Source organism: Mya arenaria, chromosome 12, assembly GCF_026914265.1.
Source record: "Mya arenaria isolate MELC-2E11 chromosome 12, ASM2691426v1".
Lineage (NCBI taxonomy): Eukaryota > Metazoa > Mollusca > Bivalvia > Myida > Myidae > Mya > Mya arenaria.
The window spans coordinates 40850315-40875110 of record NC_069133.1 but is presented as its reverse complement, the minus strand read 5'-3'; the positions used below and the strand labels follow the sequence as shown (position 1 = coordinate 40875110).

The 24796-nt window shown below is 34.3% G+C and overlaps 1 protein-coding gene across 1 annotated transcript in view; it reads left to right on the top strand.

The window, feature by feature from the left end:
* LOC128210405 (uncharacterized) overlaps positions 1-24796 on the top strand; it is a 119817-nt gene that overhangs the window by 92681 nt on the left and 2340 nt on the right. Inside the window, exons 6-8 of the mRNA XM_052914752.1 lie at positions 20580-20669; positions 21745-21898; positions 23627-23767. Of these exons, the coding sequence (XP_052770712.1) occupies positions 20580-20669; positions 21745-21898; positions 23627-23741 (359 nt within the window). The 3' untranslated portion in view covers positions 23742-23767. The remainder of the gene's footprint in view (positions 1-20579; positions 20670-21744; positions 21899-23626; positions 23768-24796) is intronic.

The following is a 24796-nucleotide window of genomic DNA, read 5'->3' as shown; positions in this document are numbered from 1 at the left end:
GACATTCATACAGACGCACAGACAATTACTCACAGATAATCAAACATACGGATGGACATACATACGGACGCACATACAGCCGCACAGACAGACAGACATACATACATATAGACAGACAGACATACATACAGACGCACAAACAGCCGCACAAACAGACAGACATAATAAAATAAATTTTATAATATATTTAATATCTTTAAAACATAGCAATGCATATTTTAATTTGGTCCGGTCCGGCCAGTCTTTTAAACCAACACAAACTTAGGAAATTTTCGAACGATTTCTGTAACAGTTCGGAGATTTTTGTTGGTCTGGATTTGGTCCGGTACGGCCAGTCTTTTATAACCAACCTTTTTTAGCACCAGCCTGCAAATCTGATGAATGTTTTTCATTGGCTTAAACTTTTTCAGAGATGTTTACACCAACATTTTTACAGCTATTGCGATGTCCTCTGCTTTTAATGATTTGCCGCGATTAAGTTCCATTGGTGGAAATAAAAAAAAACGAAATCACAATTTTATTTTTATTTCAAAAATGAGTTTTTTGAGCGGCGGTGTTTGTAAAACATAGAACTAAATAAAAAAGGCCTTAATGAACTTTTATAGCACACATATAAGAACTTACACAAATTGAAATGTTGCTGAGCAAATAACAAGTCCTGATTAATCTGCTGAGCAACATTTCAACTGTAGTAAGTTGTTTTTCACAAAATAGAATCAATCGGTTACTCCCCCTTACAGTTATTAAATCACATTGTGTAGGCATTCGGAGCCCCTCGACCATTTTTATTGAAAACAACACAATTTTTGTTTAATATATTTACGCCCATTACGACCCTTATCTGCACATTTCATCTGCTTATGTTAGAATTGAATTGATCAAGAACTGGCATTAAAGCTACATTTTTCTTGTAGCTTAGGCCAAAAAAAATTACCTGTGTTTCCGGTAACTTGGCCGACCCTTTTTCCTCGCTGACCCTTTTTCCTCGCTGACCCTAATCTTTTTTAGATATAAAATTAAAAAAGATATCTTCTTATTATTTTCTTTGTTTGTTTGTCTTTTTCCCCAAAAAAATAAAGTCATTCCTTATTATGTATTACCGAGACGCTTTGTCAACAGAAAATCAAAATAGTTGAGGTCGGCGAACCCTGTCTGATATCTTCAAATTGGCAAACGCATGTTTATGGTCCATGCACGTGGTTGATTACAGGAGAGTGAGACTTTTATCGCTGTCTTTATAATGAAATTATATAAAAAAAGTATATCAAGTTTTTGCTTTTCTTTATAACAAGCCACAAACATTATACATACATTTGCTCAACATATAGCTCAAGTTACTGAGTATGGTGTTTATTTTTTGGTAAATTTTATATTAAAATAACGAACTTACAGCGATAATCCTATCTGAATCAAGGTGTATTTTGCTTCCTGCAATTACCGAATGTGACATCACAAACCACGTGTATGTCCACTGTGAATTCAGCTGCTAAGTCTCTTGTGATTACATGTGTAGCCTTGTTTGATTGACACTATATTTCAGGTAACAATAGCGTGGGTATGTCTACTGTGTCTGTGTGTAGGGATCATCAGTGGGAGCTCCCATGAAGATATGCCAAAGAAGTGCTGTACAAAGGCAAAGGAATGCATGTATGTCTTTGACAAAATATGTTCTGGTCTGTAGTTTGATTTACACATAAATAAGTGCTAAATGTGTTGCTGATATAGTGCATTTTACAACCAAAATGATACATGGTACTGATATTACACAATAGTAGTCTTAATAGTTGCTGTTTGCAATAAGATGTTACAAAACTTTTGCCAACACAAAGTCGCATTTGTTTTCCTCAGTTGACCACTGGGCATTTTTTGAAAGAGATTTCCAGGAGTCTTAAAGCTGTCCTGACTTCTTAACTCAAACGATTTATGACAACAGTAAGCAGTTGAATACATGTACTTATCTTAGATGGAATAATCTAAGCAAAATGCACTAAAAATTCTTATTGATATTATGTCACATTTAGTGCATTTGTCTGCATGTATTGTATCCTAACATCACACATCTGCAAAGAATAAATGCACCAGAGCTTCGTAGTAATAATATGTCAGCTTATAACTTAGCCCAATTTCTCAAAACATCTGAAGTCCATTAAAACTGGATCAAGCTCAGCCCCTTATATCGTTCTCCACAAATCAAGCCCTCAAATTATTTGTTTTCAACGGGAATTGTTTAAGGAACAGTCATTTATAAATCCTCTACCGGTTCCTGTCTTTTGTCGGTCCTTTCGTCCGCCCACAAAAATTTTGGTCCTGCGTTAACTCAAAAAGAATCAAAGCTAGGTTAATGAAACTAAGTACGGTATGTGGAAAGATGGCAATATGGAGATTATGCATGTTTTTTTTGTTGTCAGACAAACTAATGCAGAGTAATGGCCCTTGACTTATTAAAAATATAGCCAATTAGGTCCTGTGATAACTCAAAAAGTATCAAAACTAGGTTCATGAAACTTTGTATGTGGATAGAGGGTAAAATGGAGTTTATGCACATAAGTTGATTATTTTCGTCAGGCAAAGTTAGAGTTATGGCCCTTGACTTATTAAAAATGTAGTTGTTGACGGAAAAAAAAACTCGGTCCTGGGTTTAATACTAAATAATTATCAAAGCTAAGTTAATGGAACTTAGTATGTGGAAAGAGGGCAATATGAAGGTTATGCATTTTAGTTTGTTTTTTCGTCAGACAAGGTAATGCAGAGTTATTGCCCTTGACATTAAAAATATAGCCAATTTATAGCCAATTTGGTCCTGTAATAACTCAAAATGTATCAAAGCTAGGTTAATGAAACTCATTATGTGGAAAGGGGGCAATATGGAGACTATGCACATTCATTTATTTTTTTCCTCAGACAAAGTTATGCAGAGTTATGACCCTTGACTTACTAAAAATATATCTGTTAACGGAAAAAAAATCTTGGTCCTTTGATAACTAAATAAGTATCCAAGCTAGGATAATGAAACTTTGTATGTGAAAAGGGACAATATGGTGATTATGCATGATAATTTTTTTTTATTTCGTCAGACAAAGTAATGCAGAGTTATTGCCCTTGACATTAAAACTATAGCCAATTTGGTCCTGTGATAACTCAAAAAGTATCAAAGCTAGGTTCATGAAACTCAGTATGTGGATAGAGGGCAATAGGTCAAAAGTAGACATGGGTGATCTGGTAGGTTTTAAGGCTAAAACTGTTGCTTTTTGATGGATAAAGTTTACTGTAAGTGCCATTAGTTCACTATCACATGGGCTGGGATGACTTAAACAACTTTGATTAATTGGTAGGATTTGTTAGTTTTCATGGAGATTCTCTTGAGACACGCTCATCCTTTTCAAAAGGCTTTAAACCAGTAGGGGACATTATAAGCTGCAAATCATACACTCCGTGAGATATGAAAATTGTGAAAATATTCAATCAAATTAAAATTTTATGCAAATTGTCTAAATAATTCCGGATAACCCTTGTAATGTGGTTGTTTTGTTGGCACACATGTGAAGTTACTTTTGGTTCTTTTTACATTTTCCTTATAGGCCATGTTTAGTTGGAAGCTGTTCAGACCCAGCCTACAAGAAATGGTTTAGTCTATCTTGTTGTGGCTCAGATGTTGCTAATCGAACAGAAGCGTGTAGACAACTCTGTATAAACTGTAAGTTGATAACTTTGATAATTTCTAAGTAAAATAGTTAAAATGTAAAATCTTTACTTGCTAAAGTAAAATCTTCACGTTCTCCAGTAAAATGTTCACTTGTTACAAAAAGAATATTCTGTGCTACTATAGAATTGCCACTTGTTTCAATAAATTTTTCACTTGCTCTAGTAAAATCAGCACTTCGTTAAAATCTTCAATTGTTCAAGTAAATCTGCAGGGTTCCCCCTGGGTTCTAAAAAGTTGTCGCCACTTTTTCGCGGGGGGGGGGGGGGGGGGGTTAAGGGGGCCGCGAAAGGCCCCCTTACGGGTCCAGGGCAGCGCCCTTGTGGGGGGCAAAGCCCTCTGAAGCTCATGGGGTTTAAGCATTTTAAGAGCCTTAAATTGCATTTAATTAGCACATTGTCGTGCAAAAACATAACATTTTGTTGTACATGAAGTACAAGATATTAATAGCAAATTGTTATTCTGTTCACAAAATGCATTGTATATGGACTAGTATAGAAATAAAAAAATATTGCAAAATATGTGACATAAACATCAATATGTTGATTTCAGTCTAATGCCTGCATACAATAAAAGAATACAATTGTGAAATTATGAGATAAATTTAAAATAAAAGAAAACTCAAAGAAATATACATTGTCAACCTAGGGCCATACCGTAACTTTCCTAATAGAAATTTGTCTACCTACTCTTTACTCCAGCCAACTTATTAGAAGCCTTATCAAATGGCGTTTAATCCTATTTATTTGATTTCTGTTAATCTTTTTGAACTCTTTAAATATTAAAAATGTTTGCTAATAAGAGACATAACAGTTAAAGGATGTCATTGTTTATCCGTGAAAGCAATAAAATTCTGCAATAATTAGCGAGGTGTTGACTGGGCCGTGACTGCTTGCCCTAATTATCAGATTAATTTTTGTTGTCGCCCAAGCAGATGCGCTTGATTTATGACAGTGACAGAATCGATTATCATGCAGGCCGCATGGACATTTTAAGAAAATATTTTAGAAAAAAATCGTTGTCGCCATAGATTCGTCAAATTTGAAAAGTTGTCGCCACTTTTGCGATTTTGTCGCAAATGGCGACAATGGCGATCGCCAACGGGAACCCTGACCTGCACTTGCTCCAAAAACATCTTCACTTGCTTCATTAAAATCTTCACTTGTTTAAGTAAATATGCACTTGCTCCAAAAACATAATCACTTGCTTCATTACAATCTTTACTTGCTTGGTATTTTTTTTTTCACTGCTTCAGTACAATCTTCACTTGCTGCAGTAAAATCTTTACTTGCTATGGTAAATTAGCACTACAGTAAAATCTTCACTACGACAAGTTGAATCTAAACTTGCCTAGTAGAATCTACACTTGCTACAGTAGAATCTTCACTTGCTACAGTAGAATCTTCACTTGCTATTAAAGTGAAATATTCACTGCTACAGTTTAATCTGCTTCTGTAGAATCTTCACTTGCTTCAGTAGAAATTTACTTGCTTCATTAAAATCTTAACTTGCTCCAATTAATACTTCACTGGCTTCAGTAGATTCTTCACTTGCTCCAGTTAAATCTACTTCAGTAGAATCTTCACTTGCTACAGTAGAATCTTCACTTGCTCCAGTTTAATCTACTTCAGTAGAATCTTCACTTGCTACAGTAGAATCTTCACTTGCTCCAGTTTAATCTACTTCAGTAGAATCTTCACTTGCTCCAGTTAAATCTACTTCAGTAGAATCTTCACTTGCTCCAGTTAAATCTGCCCAGTAGAATCATCACTTGCTACAGTAGAATCACTTGCTACAGTAAAATCATCACTAGGTCTTGCTCCAGTTAAATCTGTTTCAGTAGAATCTTCAGGTGCTTCTGTAGAATCTTTGTTTTCTTCAGTAAAATATTTAATTTCTTCAGTAAAATATTCAATTGCTTCAGTTAGATATTCATGGCTGCTGTTCTCTATTTTTTCAAAAAGCTCCTATTTAATTTAATACTATTTTTATGGGACTGCTGGAAGCCTGTCTATTAATGGGTTTAAAGATGAAAACTGTTTACAAGTAAAGTCATGATACTTGAGGTTTGAAATAAGAATAAGACAGCAGAATGGTAATTTATTTTTAAGGTTCAATAATTTTTACAGTCAGTGGAATAAATGCAGTAAGGTACAACTCTAAAACGAACGAAAGTGAAGATTTGTGTCCTGAAGGCCAAATGCTAAAAGAATGTGAAGAAGACTATAACGTGTAAGTTTTTATATCACAATTGTTTTCAGACAATAAGTTTTAAGTTTAAACCCCATGTTAACTTAATAACAGGTAAATTTCAATGACTGAAAAATTCTGTCACACATTTTTGCGATATGTATTCTGTCAATTGTTGTAGCCGTTATGGACCAAAATTGAACAAAAATAAAAAAAATGGACTGATTTTTAAGCCATTTTTCCGATACTATAATCAGTCATGCAAGGTAAAAATTATTCCAGACCGGCAAATTGTCAGTTTTTAGAAGCCCTGCTGTGAGGTAAGGATTCTTACAAGTGATTACGTTTGCCACATACCAGTGTTTGTAAAGAAATTAAAAAGAAAAATATTTGTGTCCATTATGATTTAAAGGACACTGGACATACACATGTACTGTGCCAAAATTGTAAATGAATTATGATTTCCTAATTCCTGATGCCCCAATTTCTCAACAACCTTTAGTCCCTCATAACTGGATCAAGCTAAAGCACACTATCTTTGTGTTGGTATAATGTGTGAAATATTTTCATTTTAAGACTTTTAAAGGAAATTATCTGCATGGTTATCAACATAAGTAATTTGGGTTAATTAAATTAGATATTCAAAATTTTCATGCTGAATATGTTTTAATTGGGGCTTGATTTTTTTTGAATTTCAGAAGTTGTACGGATATAATGTGTACCCATTTTGTCCTCAAAGTGGTGTTCTTGCAACAATGCCATGGGGAATGCAAGAATCTGGCTACCGGTAATCAAAGTAAGAACTGTACTAATTAAATTTTAATATAAAAGTATTAGTTCAGCCTTCAAGCTGAAATATTAAGTTGTGATAATTGAAATGTCGGTTACATGTTACCAATAAGATACATTTGGTTTAAGGGATCTTTTGTATACATGTTTGTTGAATTATTGTTTAATAAATCACAAATAATTCATTATTTTTCTCTTCATTAAAACAAAATTAAACATTTAAAAAAAATTGACAGCACATGTATGCATTCCGAACAAAGCACCCCTTCTCAAAAAAGTGCGGAAAATGCGCGTTTAACGCAGCGGTATTGGCACTGCGTTTTAAGCGTTTTTTTCCACTGAGGGCGTAAAAAGTGAATAAAATTGAACAGAAAAGCGTACTTAAGCGTTTTTTTCTGCGTTTTTTACAATTTTAAGTGCGTTTTTAAACCAAAAAAAATATACTTGGAACGAACTTACACAAAAAACCGCACTGTGTTAAAAAAGAGCACATATTCACCCGGGTGCATTTTACCTGCATTAAAAGTGTCCATTTTTGCAAAAATATTGTTTTATATATATATATATTGAACCTTAAAAATAGAACACATTTGAATAAATAAATACACATTTTGTTTCATTTAAATTTCCTAAACATGAGTTTGTGTTACATATATAAAAAAATTTATCTCGTAATTAATTTAACATGACACCTTGTAACTGGACATAATGTATTTACAGTCAGACAAACAAGTACATATTTGTCAAATTTAGCAATAATAAAATAACCTTTTACTCAGTGGCAAAAATAATTGATAGAAAATCATGGAACTGTAAGCTACAAATTGAAAAATGACAGTCTCAAGGATCTTTTGTTATATTTTTGTCAAATCTAGAGATTCCTGACAGCTCTGGAATAAAACAGGGTATCATATTATAATGTTGTTGTTGTTGAGTTTATAAAGGTCTGCCCGCGCCCTATAATGGCTGCATTATGGCTTGACCCCGTCACATCCCCAAGTGTGACTTAAACAGAATTTTGAAGCCAAAAGGGGAGTTTTACCCCCATCGGTTGATGGGATATTCGTCAAAGGAGTAATTTTTTACCCAAAATGCCGCGAAACCTGCGATGAATGACATCTAGGGAGGTCCCACAGCTCTGAATATTGGATATGGTTTCATTTCTCCAGTCTTGTATCTTAAAAAACATTTACGTGTAAGAATGGTATTTTTTTTGAAGGATGGGCAAGACTCACGGTCAGTTCATTGACAAGAAAGTGTTGTGAGAACAGGACTTTTTGCCCACTATATGTATTAATATTTCTAATATATATATGAACTGACCACTTTGTTGTCGATGCCCGACTATTGCCTCACTATTTACTTATTGGAAATTCTTCAAGACCAGAGAGTGCGTTGACATTACTTTGCCTACATGTTTTTTTAAATGTACATGTACATATATAGAGAGGGTTATTATGGTTGTTTATAAAAATTATAATGATTAATAATATAGGTTTTTTTTTTTTTTTTTTTTTTTTTTTGCCTGCGCCCGATTTTTTCCATTTTAATATGTATGTGCGGGATAAAAAAATACATAGTATACTTTCTATATACAGGTAAGTAGCCCCTGGTCCAGTGCCTTCTCTTTTTTATCAATAGGTCGTAACCATGTATATTTTCAAAATTTCAATATCTTTAAGTGAATGAATGAATTAGGGCTAGGATCAAAAACTGTTTTTCCTAACAATAAACCTGGACCAGAAGCGTTATATTACAACACCATCACCATAGCATGTAAAATCATCATGGACTTCTAATAGCACTATGGATGTAACGGTTTAAATCGGTAGAATTGTTAACTCAAAATGTCTTTATACAGTTTATACCGATATTGGTTTTCTTTCTTGACAACTTCGCCCGAAAAATAATTTGGTTTCGTTTTAGGTTATGGTGACTTGCATTTAATAATTTATGGTTAAATCGATGTATATCATCATACTCCTTAATACCTCATCCTTTCATGTGAAAACGAAAGAAGAAAAGAAAAGAAATGTTTTGTCACCATAATGTAGATTGAAAATCAGTAATTTATAGCTACTAAAAGTAGTAGAGATCCAATTTATACGCGTTCATCTCATAACTCCAGGAATGAAATGTTTGTTTACCGGACTTGATAATAATGGATAGTCGATTTGGTATTCATCGTTCCAAATAACCTGCTTAAATCCATGAATTCCATTCGTATGTTTCGGTAATTCCAAAAGGTAAAATATGTAAAACAATAAATATTCTATATACATTTGGCTGTTAGCTTAGTATTTCGTTCATCGTGTGAATCACTATCGTGTGTGTCGCTTAAGGTGCCGTGCCGGTTATCGTTTCGTTCCCTCTATGCTCATTCTTGTTCAACATAATATAATGTGTTTGTAGTTGTCAGGTAAACCTGCCATATTTGTTGTTTGTAATGAACGTATCTCTAAGCAATGCGCCGGAGGGGATCGTGATGCCCCTCACTAAGATAAAGTTTTACTTATAGGGAATTATTTTCTAAGCTTCATTAGGATGTTTGAGCAGTCATTGTATTACCACCCTTTTGAAAAGGGCCCCAACAACACGTACACGGCGTATACAATGAACGTGCTTTATATTTTACTTAGAAAAAAAAAGAAATTATTTATGCTTTCTGTTTCTTTTGGATGATAAAGCAGTCGTTGTATTACCACCCTTTTAAAAAAGGGCCCCAACAACAGGTACACGGCGTATACAATGAACGTGCTTTTTATTTTATTTTGTTTTATTTCTCAAGTTATTATTAATGTATGTTTTTTGCTTCCTTGGGATGTTAAAGCAGTCATTGTATTACCACCCTTTTGATAAGGGCCCCAACAACAGGTACACGGCGTATACATTGAACGTGCTTTTTATTTTATTTTGTTTTATTTCTCAAGTTATTATTAATGTATGTTTTTTTGCTTTCTGTGGATGTTAAAGCAGTCATTGTATTACCACCCTTTTAAAAAAGGGCCCCAACAACAGGTACACGGCGTATACAATGAACGTGCTTTTTATTTTATTTTGTTTTATTTCTCAAGTTATTATTAATGTGTGTTTTTTTGCTTTCTGTGGATGTTAAAGCAGTCATTGTATTACCACCCTTTTGATAAGGGCCCCAACAACAGGTACACGGCGTATACATTGAACGTGCTTTTTATTTTATTTTGTTTTATTTCTCAAGTTATTATTAATGTATGTTTTTTTGCTTTCTTGGGATGTTAAAGCAGTCATTGTATTACCACCCTTTTAAAAAAGGGCCCCAACAACAGGTACACGGCGTATACAATGAACATGCCTTTTATTTTATTTTGTTTTATTTCTTAAGTTATTATTAATGTATGTTTTTCGCTTCCTTGGGATGTTAAAGCAGTCATTGTAATACCACCCTTTTGATATGGGCCCCAACAACAGGTACACGGCGTATACAATGAACATGCTTTTTTATTTTTTTGAAGATTATTATTTATGCTTTGTGCTTATTATTGATGTTAAAACAGTCATTGTATTACCACCCTTTTCAAAAAGGGTCCCAACAACAGGTACACGGCGTGTACAATGAACATGTTTTGCATATGTTGTTTAATAATTGCTGTGCTATTTAGACCCTATTTCTTATAGAACCTTTTGTTTTGTGTGGTATTAAATTTTGTTTAGGTAGTTTATTCCCGACAGGTATGCAAACACTGCTTCCCTTACCTTCTCTGTTATATCAGGTTCGGGAAACAGCAGATGATACCTGTCGATGACTGACATATTTAGTTTCAGAAGTTCTATTTTCAGGCTTTCTCGTTGTTCCATATAAGTTGGGCATTTAAAGAAAATGTGATGGAATGTTTCTTTGTCTCCGCATTGGATACAGCAGTCAGTATTTGTATAATTCTCAGCAGCTAGCATACTGGTTCCTAAACGAAGTCGTGTGTATACTTTATCTTTTAGTGTATTAGTACTATATGTTTTGATTGTAGTGTTAATTTCCCCATACTCAAAATTGTGCTCAAGTTTATATACTTCAAAGTCTCTTACAAATTTGTTTTTTGTTAGTTTCTTTATCCAGCTGTATGCTTCAGGGACGCTTAATTTGATGTTTGTTCGTGAACCTTGCCTTGATGCTTGTTTTGCAATTTTATCAGCCATTTCATTTCCTAAGATACCTATGTGACTAGGAATCCAGACAAATGTTATTGACACTCCTAGATCATGAAGCAGTGTAGTATTATTAAGTATTTGCTGTAAAATTTCTGTTCGTGACCTAGAAAAGCTTGTTTTCATTGACATGAGTGCACTTAAAGAGTCTGATAGTATTGTTACTTTGTTGTGTATATTGTTTGCTTCTGCTTGCTGGAGCAGCATTTTTAGTGCAAGGTCAATTGCCGCCAGTTCACAAGAATAAATAGAAAGCCTGAAGTCAAATTTTGACCCACATTCAAAAAGGGGTGTCATATTTTGAGATAAGCCTACTATCCCGGCCCCAGCCAAATGGAGGTGCGGGTCTTTGCTTCCATCCGTGAAGACCTGCCATGAGTTGTAATATTTGCTATTGATGTGTTCATTTACTATTTGGCGGTTAATGTTAGGGTCCCTTTTCTTGTCTATAACTTTTGTTAAGCATAAGTCTATATTGAGTTCTTGTTTATTGATTAGGTTTAAGAAATGGGGTTGTGCTATTTTATTTTTTGTGAGAGAACATGCTTCCACTAATGGTAGTACTGTCTGGCTGTATGGCACTTTAAAGAGTTTTAATTTGTTGGCTTTGTGTTCAAAGATTGGGTCTCTGTTACATTTGTTGTTGATTGGTAGATCATCTTGACGTGAGGATCTAACCCAATATTTTAACATATTTATTTCTCTTTGGTAGTTCAGTGGAAGTTCACCACATTCTGCTTGTAGTGCTATTGTACGTGTACTTCGATAAGCACCTGTTAATATCCTTAATGCCTTATTTTGTATAATTTGTAGTTTCTTTAGTTTGTCATTTGAAGCAGAGTTATAAACTATACTTCCATAGTCTAGTTTTGATTTGATAAGTGATTGATATATTGTATATAAACATTTTTTGTCTGTACCCCATTCCTTTCCTTTGATAGTTCTAAGGAGGTTAAGGTCCTTTTCGCATCGGGCAATGAGTGAGTTTATGTGTAAGTCCCATTTTAGGTATTTATCGAATAATAATCCTAAGAATATAGCTTTTTCGTTGTATGTTAATTTTTGATTACATAGTTTTAGCTTTGGGAAGTTTGGAGAGCTTTCCGGTGGTTTCACTCTTTGTTTGTGTACTATGAGTACTTGAGTTTTATTTGGGTTTATTTTGAATCCGAAGTTTTCACTCCATGTCTCTATGTTATTTAGAGTATGTTGGATGTTTTTAACTGCTATTTCAGGTTTTTTAGAAACTGTCCATATCGCTGCATCATCTACAAACTGAGATAGGTCACTATGGTAGGCAGGGTTTTGGATTTCTGAGTTACTTTTTTCGATTGAGTCTCTTAGTGTATTCATGAAAAGTGAGAATATGATTGGTGATAAGACACTACCCTGTGGGCAGCCATTGGCTGTTTCTATGGTTTCTGAGTATTCTCCTTTTAGTAATACTTTTATTTTCCTGGATTTGATAAATGCATTAATCCAATTGAGCATTTTACCTCTTATTCCTATTTTATGTAGGTATGTTAGAGCTCCTTGACCCCATAGTTTGTCAAATGCTGAGCTGAGGTCCAAAAATACTGCCACTAGGTATTTGTTGTCAAGTTGTGCCCTTTTACAATCATGTTCCAGTCTAACTAGATTGTCCTCACATGAATGATTGGCTCTGCAACCTGATTGGAATTTTGATATCAGTTTGTTTGTTTCAAGGAAGTTACATAATCTAGGTTTTATCATTTTTTGCATTAATTTAGTGAAAGTTGATGTAAGTGAGATTGGCCGGTATGATGCGGGATCATATTTAGGTTTATTTGGTTTCAGGAGAGGGATTATTACAGCTTCACTCCATGAGTCTGGTGTTGAACCAGATTTCCAAGATTGGTTGAAGAGGCTTAGAAGTGTTTGCTTTGCAGATGTTGGTAATTTTTTAAGAATTTCATAGTGTATGCCATCTTCACCAGGTGCGCCACTTTTACAATTAGCTAGTGCCCTGTTGAGTTCAACCATACTGAAATCTGCATAATACTCAATATCTTCCCTACGAGTTTCTGTGTTAATTACATCACTTATAATTGTATTGGTCCTGTTTTTTAATTCAATGAAGTCTTGTGTATATTCATTATCGCTACTGATCTTTTCATAATGTTTTACTAATATATCTGCCTTATCTTTGGGATTGTGTATTACCTTGTCGCCTATTTTAAATGGTGGTTCATCGGGCAATGGAATTCCTTTTACTTTTCTGACAAAGTCCCAAAGTTCCTTAGAGTTTGTTTTGTGAGTTATTTTCGAGCAGAAATTTTGCCATCCTTCCTTTTTTGCATTTTGTATTGTGTCCTTAGCTTTTAGCCTAGCCATTAGCCAGTTTTCATGTTTAATAGAAGTTGGGTCTTTTTTATAAATTTTCCTACATTTTTCTCTTAATTTTATAGCATTGTCGCATTTAGTGTCCCACCATGGGACAATTTTCTTTACTCTTTTAATTTTTGGTTTAGATTTTGGTAAGGTTCTATCGAGAATTTTCGTAAGTTTCTCATAATAATGATTGAAATTATATTGAATATCATTTTCAGTTATATCATAGTTTAGCTCGGTATGACAGAGTTGTTGGAATTTGTTCCATGATTCAGTTGAGGCTTTTTCTGTTTTCCATTTTTTTGTAATATTGATTGTTGTTTTATTTGTGGAATATTCAATTGACGTTAGTAATGGTAGATGGTCACTACCAAAAGTGTTGTTTATTACATAGAATTCACTAGAGGAGTGGAGATGTGATGAGATGAGTGATAAGTCAATAGCACTGTCTGATTCGTTTTGTTTTTCGGATACTCTCGTTATTTGTCCATCATTTAAGAAATTTAGATTATTGTCATTTAGGAATGTAAGCAAGTCATCGGCCTCGCCGTCATACCGGAAGTCTCCTGCGGGGTTCCAGCAGATGTGTTTTAAGTTAAAGTCTCCTACAATTAGGGTGTTTCGTCCTAAGTTTTTGAATATGTGTTGATATGTATTTATGTTATTATATTTAGTTTTAGGAACATATACATTATATATTGTGATGGGGTCTTTTTTACCATATATCTGCACAGAGCAGACTTCTATGTCTGATTTGTGAGTTATCATGTTCTCTGCAAAGGGAAGACCCACTCTTACATAGATGCATACTCCACCTCCTTTACTACTTTTATCAGACTTCCTAATTTTGTTGATAGGTTGTTGGTAACCCCTCAATTTGAAGGTTTTGTCCTTTTCTGTATAATGTGTTTCCTGTAAACAAATAACATCTATTTGGTTTGTTGAATTGTTTAGGTAATTTTGGAGTTCAATAATTTTATGTGAGTTGTCGGTTTTCATTCCCCGAACATTCCATGACAAGACGGCGAGACCATTGTTTGTATCAATGTTTTTAGTATTATTTAATGTCGCCGCCATATTGAAGTTTTTATTTTATCCTAATGATTGTTTTTATCCCGTTACATAAACCTAAACATGTCGGAATGGGCGGGGCACAGGGCCTCCATTGAAAGCTCTTGGAGGGCCATACCATAAAAAGGGAGGAGGTGCACACATTCCGAAGGAACCCGCCATGTGAAATTGGGGGCGTCTTCGGAATGGTGGACCGGTCTTTTGCCAATAATTAGGGCCTAAAATTGGGCGGGAAAGGCCTGAATATTGGTGGCCTAGCTTGTGAGGGAACTTGTTTTGTGGACTGTTTAATATAGTGACCACTCTTTCTTGATTTGACAGAGTTTGTCTGTACATAAGTTTTATTTGCGGTTTGCGATGGGGAATGCTTTTTCTTTTCCACATTTATCTGAGTGATCTTAAGTGTTTTTAAATTGGACTCTGCCACAAGTTTTTCAGTGAGAATATTTTCAATTTCAGCTTCTGTTTTACCCACGAGAAGTGAAGCAAGAGACTTGATCTGGTTTTCTGTTACTTTGAGTGTTTTCGGCATGTCAGGTTTTATGCCTTCTATCTTACATTTGTTTTGGTATTCGTTTGTTATTATTGCATTGTGTTTTTCTAGTTTTTCGGTGTACTTGAGGTAAGCTGGGCACCCCTTGTATGCTGCACTGTGTTTTCCCTGGCAGTTTGCGCATTTTTTTAAGTTCTTTGTTAGACACTGACTGTGTGTATGATTATCAGCACAGTGAGGGCATTTTGTCTGATTTGTACAAATTCCTTTAAAATGACCAAATTCTTGGCAATTGAGACACCTATTTTCTTTCTTTAAGGTTGGTTTAACTTGATTGCCATTAACATTTAGAGGCAGGTCCTTGCTTGTGAAAGTTACAGCGATTGCTTGTTTATTTTTCGTTAACTGAATGTTGGCAACATTATTCCTTTTTTCCAGCGAGGCCTTAATTTCATTGAACGTTTTGTTGGGAGGGATTTCTATGATACCTTTTACTTTGGGTTGGTCTTGGGATACCTTAAAGTCATATGATTGAAACGAGAAGTTTTTTGCTTTACTGATTAGATCTTGTCTGATTTTAAGGATGATTCCATTTTTACTTTTATTTACCGGTCGACACAAACCGTTTCCTATGAAGGATACAAATTTCTTTGTTATTTCAGCCGCCTTACCTACCGGGAAGGCAGCCCCCACCGTCATGAGGGTGACTGACACCCAAACCAAACAAGCTGCCGGAACTGGCCTGGGAGAGACCTCTGCCGGGGTAGAGGTCTTGGTCTGGACCTGAACCGGGGTAGAGGTCTCTTTTGGTGAACCTAAAGGAGAGGTCTCCTCTGTCCCGTTGGATGAGTCACCAGACTCCTCAAGTGCGATGTGCAGCTTTCGGAATGGTGACTCCGCGGACGAGTCAGGGGACACGTCATCATGACCCCTTTTCTTGTTGTTGGGCGTCACAAATAACCCGGCCCAAGACTTGGAGGTATCTCCATTCCCCTCCGTGGAGTTCGCTGTCTCCTCTGCACAGATGTGCTTAAAAGCAGGCGAACCCACAGAGGAATCAAAAGACACCTCCTCATGGACTCTCTTTCTGTTTGGTGTTTCAAAGACAGTGGCCATTCTGTGATAAGATTAAATTGTGTTGGTAGATGAGCAAATTTATGTTAAAAGAATAATTGAAAATAATTAAATTTTCTATGGGAGGGAACGTAATAATGAAATTTTAATCAGTGGTAAATTGTTAATGTCTATTGGGTTTAAGGTTTTGACAAATTCACACTTAACAATTGTTGGTACCACTAATTGGCCCTTCTTGTTTTGATCAGCTAGCCCCAATTGGTCTGACAGGCAAACTGTCAATGCCAATTAAGAACCTGTTGATTGCTTATTAAGAATTTCCTGTCAGCCTTTTGTTAGTTGCTTTGCAGGTGTCACCGAGTTTGTTTAATGCCAATTAGTGCTTTAGTGTACCAATTTATCAGAGTCAATTAGTGCTTTTGTAAGTTTGTTTTCTTTTTCCTTTCTCCTAAAATTGTTAAAACTGAAGAGTTAAAGTAGAAGTTAATAAATAAGGAAATAATAGTTTTTCCGACGATTAATAGTGTAAATGTATAGTATAATACGTATATATTTGTTAACTATTACAATAATACTTGGGACACCACTTTGAATTATTTATTTATTATAAACTGTACCAAACCTATTGATACATTTTACTTAAGACTTAATTCTTTTGGCATACAACTATTTGACAAATTGTTCAGCTTTTAATTGTTATATCTAAAATAAATAATCTTAATTCAGATAACAATTTGTTATTTTTGGTTGTTAGTGAAAGTAGTGTCACTTTTATTGACTTAGCTATTTCTGGAGACCAGGAACACTGCAAATAGTGACGATCCACTCACATTTAACACAACCACAAAACACACAGATATGAGAAAAAAACAGAGCGTAAACATCAATTATCTAACAAAGTCTAAGGCTGAATGATTCCAAGAATAATATATATCTAGAGTTATATCTAATCACTTAAATTTGAATAGCTCCCGGAAACTTTGTTATCTTATACGGATTACGGAGTATTAGATTCTATATATTTATTTACTAACTCACATAACTTTACCAATAATAGACAATATTATTAATCCTTTAATCCAAACTAAGGTACGTTTAAGCTAAATGAAATATGTCCGGTTAAATTCAAACACACAAACACACGAAGCAATTTGAACACGACACGGGAAGATGTTAACACTACGAGAGCGCGAACGAGACTGTGAAATTATAAATAAGTAATGACTTTATTAGTACTTAAATTGATTGACCCAATTTGGCCAGTTTCCAATAACTGGTAAGCCATGTGGAAGATGGCAGTTTTATGACCCCTCCAAAAACCAACACTGTAATTATTTGTATAACTTGAAAGGTGCTAGTGTGCATATGTATGGAAACATGGATATTTCAGCTTAATATGTTAATATTGTATTAACATATAAGGATAAAAACAAGTGCATCTTCATAGAGTTTTAAAACTACATCTACTATCTGGGACCAATAATCCTACATCCAGCTACTATCTACAACAGCATTGTTATTTATTAAAATATGTGCACTAGATTGAAAGTTGACAAACAAAAGTCCCACAAGTAGTCAAGTGTCATAACAGTGAAATTAACAACTGAAATAAAGAATACATACCATGACCTGAGTGCTTTCACATGTCAGTTTATCACAAATCATCCAATAGTGGTATTGTCATGTTTCTTATCATAGTTCATATTCACCTGATCTAATGATCATTATTTTACGTTACTTATCCCTTTAATATTAATTTTTTTTTAATTGGTGTAAATCCATTTATTTATTAAAACATCATCAATATTCTTTTAATGAAATCCCAACAAAATGGCTACCAGTAGCTTTGATTTGAAATTGGCTCCCTAAATGCTGAGATTTAATTGGTCCTTGGTACAATCAGAAAAGATCAGGCTTATCATGCATGTTGTAAAATTGGAAAGGAAATGACAAAGACTTTGGTAGTCATTACAAGAAACTTAAGAAATAATAATTCTATAAATGTTGTAATTACATGCAATTGATTCTTGCCTATAAGTAAAATGTGTTCTTTTGATTACACAATAAATAAGAAATTATAATATATTTTTGATTTTTAAAATAATCTTTCTTTTTATTTCATTATTTTATTTTTTTATTTTGAAGGTATATTGATCAATAATAAAATGCTTATTTACTGGTTGATTCATTCATTCATTCATATTCTTGTATTTATGTGTGTATTTCATAAATGTGTTTTTGAGAAGGGCATGATTCACATTAATATGAAAAAAAAGTAAAAGATTCACTTCTTAACAAAAAACGTACTTACTGGTGGTCAGAAAAATATCAAAATAAAAGACGCACTTATCGGTGATAAAAAAAAGAAACAAAATAAAAGACACACTTTTCCCTTAAAAGATTCACTTTTAACGCACTTCTGTATAAAAAGCGCACTTATTGACAGAAAAAATACACTTAAACGCACTTCTGTTAGAAAAGACGCACTTATTCACAGAAAAAACGCACTTCAGTTAACAAAAGACGCAGAAAAAATACACTTATTTAGAAAAGATACACTTATTACCCAGTTATTAAAATACACTTTTTAGTTCGTTTTAAGCGCGTTTTGGTAAAAAGTGTATTTTTGTTTAGAAGGGAAGGTACAGTCCCTCTAATCCCCGCTTTGTACACAATTGACACTAACAATTACAGTTGTTGTGAGAGTATACTAACTGTTAACAAAGGGCCTTATTTGCAATTAGCACTCAGATGCCAATTAGCGAAGTTTTGATAGCAGTACCATGATCTCCTTCACAATTATATTGTTTACCAATTAGAGACATTCCTCCAAACAATGCACATTGACCAGTGCATTAGGAACAACTGGTACCAGCAGTATCTCGTTAATTGGCATATTTTTGCAATGATCATCTCAATTGATTGATGGAAATCTTTAATTAGGAATTATGAATATTATTGAGGTATTGACAATATTACAGTTTGAAGAACTGTCATTCGCAAAAATAATATTTTGTACAGTGAACTACTCAACTTGCCTTGTAATTAATTATGCAGCTGACAAAGTCAACAGCATGGAATTACTTTAAACGAGCAGCCGACAGCAAGTTGTGTAATTGTACTCTGTGTGGTGTTGAGTTAGCATATAATAGTTGCACTACAAGCAGAAAATTGTTTAATATTACGTAGTGCTAGTTATTCGTATACGCTTTTTGTTATTATTTGGATAGGCTTAACTTTTTATGTTAAATTAAAGTATGCTATTAAATGTTTTTATTATTTTTTCTGTTAAAGTACATAATAACACAATGATTGACTTATTTAAAGATGGTATTTACCAATAAAACAAATACCCACGCACAAGTACTGGAGTATCAATTTTACTACTCGTTGCAATCCTCCATCCTTATAATAATATATAACAAAGATTACATGAATACAAACATGGATGGAGGGATTTATATAAGATTAAATTGTCTATTTTAGACAGCAGTATAACATCATCAACAAAGTCATTGAATGAAACAAAGTCATTGAATGAAACGACAAAATCAACTGAGGATCCATCTGACAAAGCTCTCATCAATTCAGGTAAAAATCTTTACAGCTTTTTTTGTTAAAGAAATAAATCTGCCATTGTGATATTTTAAGACCCCCTTTCGAATAACATGTCTGTCCACAGTAGATCAAATCTTGTTAGATTGCGATTGCTTGGGCCTAAGGTCCTCAACCTTGGTTGGGAGGTTCATCATGACCAGCAGATGAACCTATTGACTTTGAGGTCTGTAGGTCAAAGGTCATTGTCACAGTGACCTTGAAAACATAAAGTTTGATTGATAACTAGAGTATGCTGTGGCCAAGGCTCATCAAACTCTGTAGGGTGGTTGGTCACAGTGACGTTGAACACAAAAACCTTGTCAGATCAATATAACAATAGAGCATGGACCTCAAACTTTCTATAAACATATTGGTTACCACTTCAAATAACTTCAAGCAAGTATCTGTATATACAGGTATGTAACTGGAACGACTGGTACCAGCAGTATCTCGTTAATGGGCAGCTTTTTGCAATGATCATCTCAGTTGATTTGTGGATATCTTTAATAAGAAATTATAAATATTAATGAGGTATTGACAATATTACCGGTACAGTATGAAGAACTGTCATTCAGAAATAATCATTTGTAGAGTAAACAACTCAACTTGCATTGTAAATTACTTATGCAGCTGACAATGTCCACAGCATGGAATTACTTTAAACGAGCAGCCAACAGTAAGTTGTGTAACTGTATGCTGTGTGGTGTCAAGTTAGCATATAATGGTGGCATGACATGCAGAAAATTGTTCAATATTATGTAGTGCTAGTTATTATTCGTATTGTGCTTTTTGTTGTAATTTGGATAGATGTTCTTTGTATACTAAAGTTTAATGTAAGCTATTAAATGTTTTTATTTATTTTTCAGTTAAAGTACATAACTACACAATGATTGACTTAATTAAGATGGAATTCGCCAATAAAACAATACCCACGCACATGGTACATTAACAATACTTGCATTAACTTTTATGCCGAAAACCAAAACAAGTTTTCCATATTATCGAGTACTCCATGGGAAGATTGTCCGAGTACTGGAGTATCAATTTTACTACTCGTTGCCATCCCTCATCCTTATAATAATATATAACAAAGATTACATGAAGATAAATATAAGATAAAATTGTCTATTTTAGACAGCAGAAGTATAACATCATCAACAAAGTCATTGAATGAAACGACAAATTCAACTAAGGATCCACCTGACAAAGTTCTCATCAATTCAGGTAAAAATCTTTACAGCTTTTGTTGTTAAGGGAGAAAATCTGCCGTTGTGATATTTTAAGGCCCCCCTTTCGAAGAACATGTCTGTCCATCAGTAGATCAAATCTTGTTAGATTGCAAATGCTTGGCCTAAGGTCCTCAACCTTGGTTGGGAGGTTCATCAAGACCAGCAGATGAACCTATTGACTTTGAGGTCTGTAGGTCAAAGGTCATGGTCACAGTGACCTTGAAAACATAAAGTTTGATTGATAACTAGAGTATGCTGTGGCCAAGGCTCATCAAACTTTGTAGAGTGGTTGGTCACAGTGATGTTGAACACAAAAACCTTGTCAGATCAATATAACAATAGAGCATGGACCTCAAACTTTCTATAAACATATTGGTTACCACTTCAAATAACATTCAAGCAAGTATCTGTATATACAGGTATGTTTAATTTGCATTGCCTGTATTCTTAACTTTTTGTCCATTCAACTTATTCCCTGAATGCATACAATGTTGAAGTCATTTAGCAATCGTCAAGTGACTGTGACAACATTCGTTTTTAGAAATTCAGAAAGCATAGAGTCAGAATCAGGAATGTTCAACATACGGTATTCGGCTGACTGCTTTATTGTCTGTTGATGACACCCCAATAAAAGTTACATGATTACACCCATCGGATTAAGATAACCATCTGCTTTGTTTCACTACGATAAACACTTGATATCTTCTAATTGGCAAACGCTTTTTATCAGTCCAAACACGTTGTTTATCACAGGAGACACACTTTACTGCCTTTATAATGAAAATATTTTGGAAAAATATCACATTTTTTCCATGTCAGATATAAAACTTGCTTTTTCCTTGCAATTAGGTTTCGCGTATATCATGCTGACTAACTGGCAGGTTTCAATAAAATTTCATTAATCAATACATTAATTTATCCGCAATCATCAATGGATAATTATATCTCCTTATTAAAGTCCCATCAACTGCAATCCAAACAAACACCTGCGAAAATCTTGTAAAAATGTACTTAAGTACAAGTACTTAAACAGCTATGATTGTCTGTAATATGAGTCTATGCTTTTGCAGCAGGCACAACAAATACCACAGTGTCAACTGATGATGTAAAGTCTGAAACTACAACACCTGCAAACCCAGCAACAACCCAGCATGTCACCATCATTGTTGGAATTGTGGTACCTGTTGTTGTGATTGTGATTGCTGTTCTCGCTTTAGTTTGCTGGTAAGTTGAGCACATGTAGCTACTTATTCATTTATGAATACCTGGTATGTGTTAAATGGCATGAAAAAGCTGTGTATTACTTGAAAATATCTGTTTGAGTTTGTTGAAAGTCCTGTTTGCAAAGCTGCAAATAAATATCACCATTTAAGGAGTCAGTGATTTTAATGCCCCCGAAGGTGGGCATATTTAAATCGCACTGTCCGTCCCTCCGTGTATCTGGCTCAATAACTCGTGTCCGGGCTGTAACTTTCTCTTGTATGGACAGATTTTAAAATTACTTGCCACATGTGCTTGTCATACCAAGACGACGTGTCACGTGCAAGACCCATGTCTCTACATTGTACCTCTAAGTTAAAAGATACACTTATTCTTAGGTGTTTATTCACAATGGAATGCTGAATATGAGGACTTAAGAGTGTTGGATGTCAAGTATGGGTGGTATTTTTTTATGTTCAGAGGCAATTTAAAATAACTTGACTTATGTATTTGACACGTAAAGTTAAGATCAACTTTTCATGACCTTGTTCATAGGTCAATGTCACATTCAGGAGCATTTGTCACATACTGTGACAGCTCTTGTTTTAGTGCAATTTTCCCCCTCACGAAAAAATGTCCATTTTCCCCAAATTTGATAATGCAGATTACATTTATGAATGAAAATGCAATGAATTCTTGAAAAATAAACAAAATCTTGACAAAACTATCTCTTTCACAGCATAATGTATGCATGAAAACATGTATATTTGCCATTATATTAGCTATTTGGGCCCAATTTGTATTTTTCTCAAAGTCAACTTTTTTTTTTGAAAGGGACAGGCGGTAAAAATAATTCCAAAAAATTCACTGGGAGTAATGTTATGTTTGTTTGATGAAAATGCAACACCGTAATTTGTTGACAACTGAGATTCGTTTCTCATTAGAATGAAGAGAGACATATTGCTTGTGGCATGGTTGTTCGTCTGTCTTGTTCTGCGTGTTTATCCAAAGTATATTAGGCAGTGATGAAGTTTTTACTTAAATGTTAAGCAGCGTGTGAAGATGTGCACATGGGGTTTTGTGTGCGGCTCTCCCCATTAAGTGCATAGTTATGGCCCTAGTTATGAACTAGAGTCACAAAACTTAGCAGGAACGTTAACCAGCTTATGCAGTTGCACACCTGGAGTTTTGTGTGTTGCTTCGCCCAATAAGTACAAAGTTATGGCCCTTAACTTTTGAAAAGATGGCATGTAGAGCATACAATCTTGTGTTGTGTGTATCTCCAAAAGTATGTGTGACAGATTGATGAAACATTACAGAAATAATAACCAGCATGTGGAGTTTTAATGCACCTGGCATATAGCGTTTGGCTGCCTTTGGTAAAAGTAGAGTTATAGCCCTTGCGTTTGATTTAAAACAATGAATTTTGTGTCACCCCTTTTTTAATTAGTATAAATTAGCTAATGTACTCAGTGTTTTCGTTTTTGATGCTGTACAAACAAAATTGAAATGTTTGCCATAAAAAGATAAACAAATATTAAAGCTATGAACAAGAAAACTGTTGCAAAATTACTACTGAAATACACACATGTGAATCAAGTCCCATCTCTCAGGTCCAAATACTAGTTAATTTATGCCATTTCGTCAAATGAGAAAAACAAAGAGCATTGTGATAGGATGAGACAATTTTCTCAAACGTTCTATGAAATGCTATTGTACAAACAAAAATGTACATTGCTATATGTTTTTCAGTTGTAGGAGACCTTGTTACACAAACAGTAAAAAATCTTCGACTGAAGTTTATAAAGTTGGTGTCCCGGAAGAGGTTGAAGAGGTCGAAAGTTCTCCACTCCAAAAAGGCGGCTGAAGATACAAAGTCAACTGATATTAAAGGTAAATTTGTTTACCTCTTATATTGGCCCCAATTTTTCGAAATATCTGCAGTTCCTTATAACAGAATCAGGTAAGGCTCACTATTTTGGTTTTGGTATAAAATGTGTTGTTGTTTTTTCCTTTTGAGAAATACAAAAGAAATTCAAATAAAGATAATCATGATGAACCATGTTTTTGTTTATATAATAAAGTTTAAGCAAGTTATTTGACTGAATTATATAAACTTTAACCAGTTAATACGTTTAAGATATTTTAAAGCTGCACTCTCACAGATTTACCGTTTTGACAACTTTTTATTTCCTTGTCTAGGAATGAGCCAAATTTTGCGTTAATGTCTGAAAACCGTTGATAAGACAGCTGATAAGAGATCAGATCACAGCTTTTAATATTTACAATTCAAAATTGATGTTTTATGGCTGAAAGCTTTACTAACACTTAAGAAAAATGAAAATTTTGGCAGTTTTCCAAACAGTTGGGGTGTGTTCTATTGTGATTTATCTAATCAGAGTGAATCGAAAGTATTTATGCCAAAATCAGCAGATTTTGAGAGCAAAAATGAAAAAGTTGTCAAATAGGTAAATCTGTGAGAATGCAGCATGAAGAAATTGAGTCTCATGTTGGCTTGATAACTGTAGCGGGTATTTTTTTTCGGATATTTTTATAATCGATATTGGTTATACTCCAAAAGCCAACTAGAAATGTGTCCATAGGACACGGATGCCCCCACTTCGATTTTTTGTCACAGAAAATAAGCCATAATGATTATTCAGGATAAATGATTAAAGCGATTTCCATGGCTATCGAACTTGATCAAGATATTGTGGTCACAAACATGTGTTAAAAGTTTGGTGAGGATTGGACAAACAGTTTTCAAGAATTAGATCGGAAACAATCTTCGGGACGTATTTTTCAAGTCTTTTTTTGCAAATAAAGGGCCGTAACTCCTAAATGACAAAAGCGATTTCCATGGCTATCGAACTTGATCAAGATATTATGGTCACAATCATGTATGTAAAGTTTGGTGAGGAT